The sequence below is a fragment of the Diachasma alloeum genome, unplaced genomic scaffold, assembly GCF_001412515.2.
Source record: "Diachasma alloeum isolate Michigan unplaced genomic scaffold, Dall2.0 Dall_scaffold_01637, whole genome shotgun sequence".
NCBI classification, from domain to species: Eukaryota; Metazoa; Arthropoda; class Insecta; order Hymenoptera; family Braconidae; genus Diachasma; species Diachasma alloeum.
Window position 1 is genome coordinate 32,317 of NW_021681732.1, and position 8,090 is coordinate 40,406.

Below are 8,090 nucleotides of genomic sequence, written 5' to 3' on the forward strand. Positions count from 1 at the left end.
AAGAGATGCTGCGTAATGGAGTCGTGTGGCCAAACAAAAGCCAGTAGAATGCACCGTTACTCGTTGTACCTAAAAACAGCGATGCATCGGGGAAGGTGAAATTTCGCGTGGTAATGGTTTTTGGACTCCTAAACGAGGTCACAATTCGGTGTTTCGTATGTCTTGATGAAGTCGTGATTTTTGGACCAGACTTACGAGGGCATAACAAGAGGCTGGGGGAAGTTCTACAGCGCTTGAGGAATGTGAACCTGAGACTTCAACCTGATAAATGCAATTTTTTGAAGAAAGCAGTTGTATACTTGAGGCACATAATCAATAAGGATGGGACCAAGGCAGATCCTAGTAAAATAAAGGCAGTACCAAATTTTCCAGTACCCCAGAATCAGAAGGAAATAATGTCCTTCTTGGGTGTAGCGGGTTACTATCGGAAATTGATTAAGGATTTTTTAAAAATCACTAAACCTTTGTCAGATTTATTGAAAAAGAATGTACCTCGGACCTGGGAAGGAAGAGAGCATAGTGCATTTGAAAACCTGAAGGAAACTCTAAATAGAGCACCAGTCCTACAGTATCCAGATTTCGAGAGGCCATTCCTGTTGACTACAGATGCGTCCAACAGGGCCATAGGAGCTGTCTCGTCACAGGAGAAGATAGGCATGGATCTACCAATTGCATATGTCAGCAGAACCCTCAATAAAGTAAAGCAGAACTATAGTATCATAAAAAAGAGCCATTGGCCATTGTGTGGGGAGTTAATCACTTTCGACCCAACTTATATGGACGGAACTTCACTGTAGTTACAGATCACAGTCCCTTAAAGTGGATATTTAACATCAAGGACCCAGAATCAAGGCTTGTACATTGGCGAATTAAACGAGAGGAGTATGAGTATGAGGTGGTAAACAAGCCTGGTAAATAAAATACCAACGCTGACGCATTGAGTCGAGTCAACATTGTAACTCGAGTGCAGGCAAAGACAGAGGCGGAGAGAGTAGTGAATTCGGATTTTGACGGCGGGGTCATTACACCTGCTGACGATGAAATTCTGGAAATACTACGAGAATACCATGACTAATAAAACGAATGTATTCCAAACTGAAACAAAAATATTATTGGAGGAGAATGAAATCTGATGTGCAGACATGCGTGGGAAACTGTGAGGAGTGTCAACTAAACAAGCTGGGAAAAGTCACGAAGATACCCGTGGTAATCGAAGAGAGCACTGAGACAGCCTTTGAACAATGCGCCAACTATATATGTCGATACATAGTTGGACCATTGCCTGTCACGAATGCTGGGAATAAGTACATCTTGACGTTGTAGGATGCTCTTACATAATTCAGCAAGACTATTCCTATCTCTGATCAAGAAGCCAACACAATTGGACGTGCTTTCGCAGAGAACATAATATGCGAATATGGCACGCACCAGAGGCTGCTTACGGATCACGGACCAAATTTCGTGGCAGAAATATTCAAAAACATCTGCAAACTTCTGAGAATTAACAAGATTCAGACAACGGCGTTAGCAGCGGGCGGCGGCGGCGAGTTTTAGCGGAGACCTGGTTGTTGGGGCCTAGGGGGGTTTGATAAAAGTAGATGGGTGGTTGATTAATTCGCGGATCAGCGATTTTAATTCGTGGGTCAGGTAATTTAATTCGCGGTTAGATTAGCAGGTCAATTAATTTGATTTGCGGTTTTTTTTCGGTCAAATGGAGCTCTATTGACGACTTGTCAATCCACCTCCCACGAGGGAGTGGGTGAAAGGGTTGATTACTTCGCGGGTCACCGTGTCGCGGTTTAAATCGTGGATCGATTAATTAATTCACGGTTCCAATTCGCGGGCCAATTAACTTAATTCGCAGTTTTCCAATCAAATGAGACTCTATCGATGACCTGGTCAATGCACCTACGTGAAAGGGTTGATTAATTCGCGGGTCTCAGTTTAATTAACGATCTGGTTCAAGGGTTAATCAATTAAATAATCCGCGGTTCATTGCGAAATTTGCAGTGTGATCCATAATTCGTGGTGTGCTCCGCAGATTGCGGTTTGATTCGTGGTTTAATCCGCGTATTTATTAATTAATTCAGGGTTTCGGACTCCGAGACGCTCTATCGACAACCTAGTTAATGTAATTAACGATAGGAAGTGTATGAAAGGATTAATTGATTCGCGCTAATTAATAAAATGATTAATTAATCAATCCATCAATTATGAAATTCATTAGCAGCGACCTTGTGAAAGGGCCATACGAGAGGGCTGGGTGGGTGGAAGGCTTAATTAATCCGCGGTTGATTACGTAATTCGCAGTGACATCCGGGGGTCGCGGTTTGATTCGCAGATTAATTCCGCAGATCACGGCTAAATTCGAGGGTCGATTAATTAATTAATCAATTAATTAATTAGTACACCCGAACTTCTCAGCACACTGCCGCGAGGGGTGAAAGGGTTAACTAATTCGCTGTTTTAGTTTGGTGTAGAAATCATAGAACGGGGTCTTCTTCGAACATTGACACCTGGCTCCACTTGACATTTTCCAGACATGTCTGAACTTGAGTTTTCCGGTGCTTTCTCGTTTGCCGCTCCCCTTCGTGTGAAATTGTTGTTGATAACGATATCAACATATAAATATTTATTTTAAAAAACATTTTCCAGACATGTCTGAACTTAAGTTTTCCCGTACTTTCCTGTTTGCCGCTCCCCTTCGGATTTTCCCTTGGGAAATCATTGTTAATAATGATATCAATATGTAAATATTTATTTTGAAAAGAAGGGTTCAGAAGGGGAGGGAGTATGTATATATGCAAAGAATTTTCGCCTGAACTGAAAATTATCAGTCCTTTGATGGTTACCGCTCCCATTTCGTAGAAACAAACGTTATTAATAATAATGTAAAAAAATTATTTATTGAAAAAAAGAAAGGTTTAGGAGTGGGGGATTTATGTATATAAACGAAAGAATTCCTGCACCCATCATCAGTTCATCTTGTCGCTCTCCATGAAGGACAGCTTTAAACGACAGGAATTAAAGAAACGTTTAGACGTCCTGAAAAATATTCAAGAAGTGAAACAAGTTATACAGTTCCGAAGTAACATCAAAATACTCTGCTCCGATCTGCAGAAGATTCAAATTTAAACTTAATTATCATACCCACGTGAAAAAAATCATTATGGATTTCAACAAGATCAATATTGTGATGCAACTGAAAAATCTTCCTCTTTTCAAACTGGTGGATCTGCAAGCTGGAGCCTTTTATATCATCACTGCAGCTCGCAAGGTGGAGAAAAAGTATGGAGTTGGTGTTATTCTTCATCTCTCAAACACGCACTCAGTTTTCGTAAATAATCGACTGGCCAAGTATTTCGCTGAAAATCCCAAGATGGTCGAGAATTTCCAACAACATATTGAAAAGGACTCACCAACGTTGGAATATTTAGGTGGAAAATACAACAATCTTCGCCTACATCCTGATTTAAATGTGAAAATTGAAAATGAAGCAGATGAAGCAAATTTCAATGTGATGCTATTGCAGACTTCAAATAACTTCCCTTAGTGAACATATCTGAATTGGAATGCAACTATTTATACACCATCACAGCTGCCTCCAAAGTTGATACCACATATGACGTAGGCGTCATTCTGCATTTGTCAAATACCCATTCGGTTTTTCGAATAGCCGATTGGCCAAATTTTTTAATGATAATCCTAAGGAATTTGAGAATTTTTCCAATCATATTGAGAAGGGTTCACCAACGCTACAATACTTGGGTGAAGGATCTGACAGTACCCGTATACAACCTGATCCGAACGGGAAGGTTGAGGATGAAGCACATCGCGCTAATTTCGACAAAATCAATTCTGAATTGAAAGAACTTCCTCTACTGTAATTATCTCAACTTGCCTTGAACTGCTTGTACACCATTACTGCAGCCTTCAAAGTCAAGACAAAACATGAAATAAGTGTGATTCTTCATTTAAATAATGCTTATTCAGTTTTCCTGAACCGACGGAAGTCCAAGTTTTTCATTGATCATCCTAAAAAAATTGAATGTTTGCTGAATGAAATCAAGAAAAGCGCACTAAAGTTGGAACACTAAAGTTGGAACACTAAGTAGGTGAATACAATGAAATCAAATTCCATGCAGAGGATAAAGGGATTGTTGCTTAAATTACAAATTAAGTCGAACAATATTTTCCTTTTTTTCCTTTATCGGTATTTTTTTTACAGAATAATTTTTATGATTATAACTAATGGAATAGTGTATAAAAAATACATGAATAGATATAATAATTAAACTTATTTTATGTGTTTGTGTATATTTTTTCTTAAGAATTATAACATTTAACACAACCCCTTATCATAGGTGGTGGTCCATCGAAAGTTTCACCCTCGACAGTTTGATAGTGCTCCAACCAACGTCTACATCTCTTGATGTACCAATCAGCTCTCATAGCATCAGTCAACTTGTCCCAAGCCCGATCAACATTAGATGCGGCAATCGAATTTATGAATGAATGTGGCAGATACGCAATATTTTAACAATCCATTAAATCCAAATTGTTTAGTTCATAGTAAACGTTGAAGGATCGATCAACTGATCGTACAATTGTTCTCTATCAACCAGTTTTATCTTGTTCTCTGTATAACGATGGAAAGGACAAGTGTGAGCTGGTGATTCTTTGAATTTAGTAAGCGAGAGACAATCAGTGTAATATTCTTCTATATTATTCATTGTGATGGCTTCCGTATGGATGCCGCGTCTATAATCAGCTTTTTGCCGATGTTTCGCAAACATTTCAGTCTGCATAATCAGGGCTAGGTTGCTCCGATACTGAATCTCCCCGTTGTAAAGAAGTCCTTATATCCCCCCTGAACAGTGGAGGGGATAGGTAAAGTGGTGGGGGATTATCCCAGCCAATCAAAATGTTTTTAATTGATCAGCTGGTCAATTAAAAAACCGGGAGGACGCCGTGCCAAATTGGATTGGTTTAGTATCCTCGATCCCCATTGAGATTGTTCGGATGTTTTTGGATCTCGAAAACTTCGCCATGTTTTCTGGCGAAATATCCTTGTGAGCTGGCAAGCATTTCTATCTTATCATATTGGATAGAGTATCGAGTGCCCATCCAATGTTCAGCCAGCGCAGATTGCGAGATATGGCCATTTTTTGCACACCGTTGATGTTCTTTGATCCTAGATCGTATACTGATCCTCCTCCCGGTTGCACCAATGTAGACTTTCCCACAAGAGGAAGGGATTTTGTACACCCCTGGGAGACTAAGTGGTGGTCTCCGATCCTTAGTACTGGCGAGCATTTGTCCAATATTCGTTGGTGGTTTGAAAATTGTCCTGATGTCATGCTTCTGTAGTACCTTGCTAATGCGATCGGTCTTACCTTGAAGATACGGGAGAGCAGCCGTTTTTTGATATTCTACTATATCAGCAGGTTCACTCTCAGCTGAGTGCTTGTTTTTCAGAGTGTGCAAAACACGGTAGACTTGTTTGCTCTGATATCCATTGTTATTCAATACTTTATCCAGGTGTTGAACTTCGGCTTCCAGGTATTCAGGCTGGGAAATAGTGAGAGCTCGGTACATAAGAGAGCTTATCACCGAGTTCTTTTGAGAAGGTTGATGGTGTGAGGAGGCATGGAGGTATCTGTCTGTATGTGTAGGATTTCGATAGACTCGGTGACCAAGCCTTCCGTCCTCAGTACGATACACTAGGACATCTAGGAAGGGAGGAGACTTCTGTTCCTCAATCCCCATTGTGAATTTTATGCTCGGATGTTGTGAGTTTATAAAATTCAGGAATTGAGGCAACATGTCTGCTCCATGTTTCCACAGGATGAAAGTGTCGTCGGATTTAAGAGGAGCTGATTTAAGAACTTTGTTTTCGAAATTTTCCGTAGAAATGTTTGCTATGATGGGAGAAATGGGTGAACCCATTGCTGCTCCGAATGTTTGTTCATAGAAGTCCCCTTGGAATTGGAAATAAGTGGAAGTCAGGTAGTGTTCAACCAGAGGGAGGAGTTTGGGTGGAATTTTTCGGGATTTTTTGATAATGTTAAGAGTGTCGGGAATGGGTACATTCGTGAACAAAGACTCCACATCAGTGCTAAGCAAAAGATCTCCTGGACTAGATTGAATGTGAGACACTTTGTTCACGAAGTTTTGGGAGTTTTTGATGTGGGAACTATTCTGACCCACGAGGGCTTGGAGTGGTTTGGTCAGATAGCGAGCTAATTGGTACGTGGGGGCACCAATATTGCTCAGTATTGGACGAAGAGGGATAGTCTCTTTGTGAATCTTTGGGAGACAGTAAAGTCTGGGAGAGAAGAATTCTCGGAGACTAAGGATTTTTTGGGTTTCGGGAGAGAGATCAGCTTCCTCCAGAAGTTTGCCAGACTTCCTCTCCATGCCTGAGGTTGGATCCGTACTGAATATTTTTATAAGGATAGCTTCTCCATGGAGGCGTTTAATTTGAGTTTTGAGGTTATCGCGGCCAATATTATTATTAATTATGATGGCTTTTTATATATATTCGAATTGCTCCACAAGGCTTCGATTTTATCAGAATAAGCTTCCTTGTTCATGACCACAGTCGCATTAACTTTGTCTGCTGGAAGGATGACAATATTGTCATTATTCTTAAGACTGAGTCAAGCTGAGCGTTCCTGCGTAGTAATATTTTGTTTGGGAGGTTTCGCTTTTTGGAGGATATTGGACAGCTTTCTTCTGATCTCATTGCCAGTTTCCGAAGGCAGATGGAAGATTGCCGTTTCCGTCTGGCTGATGATCTCTTCGGTGGGAATTTTGCTTGGGACAACTGGGCCTCTGTTAATGGGAAACTGCTGAGATTCTTGACTGTATGTGTCAAGACTTTCGGCTTGGAAGGAAGGACCAGTTTCTCAAACTGTGCCTTCTGCTTTTTTGTTCGCAACTCGGCGGAATGGATAGCTTGTTCATATGTAATACGATCAAGCGTGCTCCATACCTCAGGTTCCAGAGAACTTGAAAGAATCAGGTGAAGTTTGAGAATCTGTTGGGAAGTCTGAGCTAGGATGTTCTTGGTTGCACAGATTCTTTCCCGGATCAATCTTAGTGAGGCTTGTCGGAGAATTGAGTGGCCTGCTGAGATGGAAAAGGGTTCTTCAATTGAAAATATTTCGGTACCACTTGATGGTCGCAGCACCTTTTTGAAAATGCTAGAGAACACAGATGGATGTGCAAAGACTTTCTAAGCTTAGTAAACAAGTTTACAGAGCCAAGGATAGCTTCTCCGTGGAGGCGTTTAATTTGAGTTTTGAGGTTATCGCGGCCAATATTATTATTCATTATGATCGCTTCCGGATGGATGCCGTGTCTAGATTCAGCTTTTTATCGACGTTTCGCAAACATTTCAGTCTGCATCATCAGGGCTAGGTTGCTCCGATACTGAAGCTCCCCGTTGTAAGTCCTTATATCCCCCTGACCCATGGAGGAGGTAGGTAGAGTGGTGGGGCGTATCCCAGCCAATCAAGATGTTCAATGAACAAACACTCGGAGCAGCAATGGGTTCACCTATTTTTCCCATCATAGCAAACATGTTTATGGAAGATTTCGAAAACAAAGTTCTTAAATCAGCTACTCTTAAACTCTCTGTTTGGTTCAGGTACGTTGACGACACTTTCGTCCTTCAGAAACATGGGAGCAGACACGTTGCCTCAGCTCCTGAATTTTATCCACTCACAACATCCGAGCATAAAATTCACTATGGAGATTGAAGAACAGAAGTCTCTTCCCTTTCTATATGTCCTAGTGCATCGTAATGAGGACGGAAGTCTTGGTCACCGAGTCTACCAAAAGCCTACACATACAGACAGATACCTCCATGCCTCCTCACACCATCACCCTTCTCAGAAGAACTCGGTGATAAGCTCTCTTATGTACCGAGCTCTCACTATTTCCCAGCCTGAATACCTGGAAGCCGAAGTTCAACACCTGGATAAAGCATTGAATAACAATGGATAGCAGAGCAAACAAGTCCACCGTGTTTTGTACAGGCTGAAAAACAAGCACTCAGCTGGGAGTGAACCTGCTTATAAAGT

The 8,090-nt window shown here is 41.1% G+C and overlaps 1 protein-coding gene across 1 annotated transcript; it reads right to left on the reverse strand.

Annotated features, from left to right (window-relative positions):
* Positions 1-4,989: 4,989 nt before the first annotated feature.
* Positions 4,990-6,420, reverse strand: LOC107046641. Its single transcript, XM_015269297.1, has one exon. The coding sequence runs from the start codon at positions 6,418-6,420 to the stop codon at positions 4,990-4,992; it is 1,431 nt and encodes a 476-aa protein (XP_015124783.1).
* Positions 6,421-8,090: the final 1,670 nt, after the last annotated feature.

Excerpts from the sequence above, each read along its gene's own strand:
- LOC107046641 (XM_015269297.1), bottom strand. The coding sequence starts at position 6,420 with ATGGAGAGGAAGTCTGGCAAACTTCTGGAGGAAGCTGATCTCTCTCCC.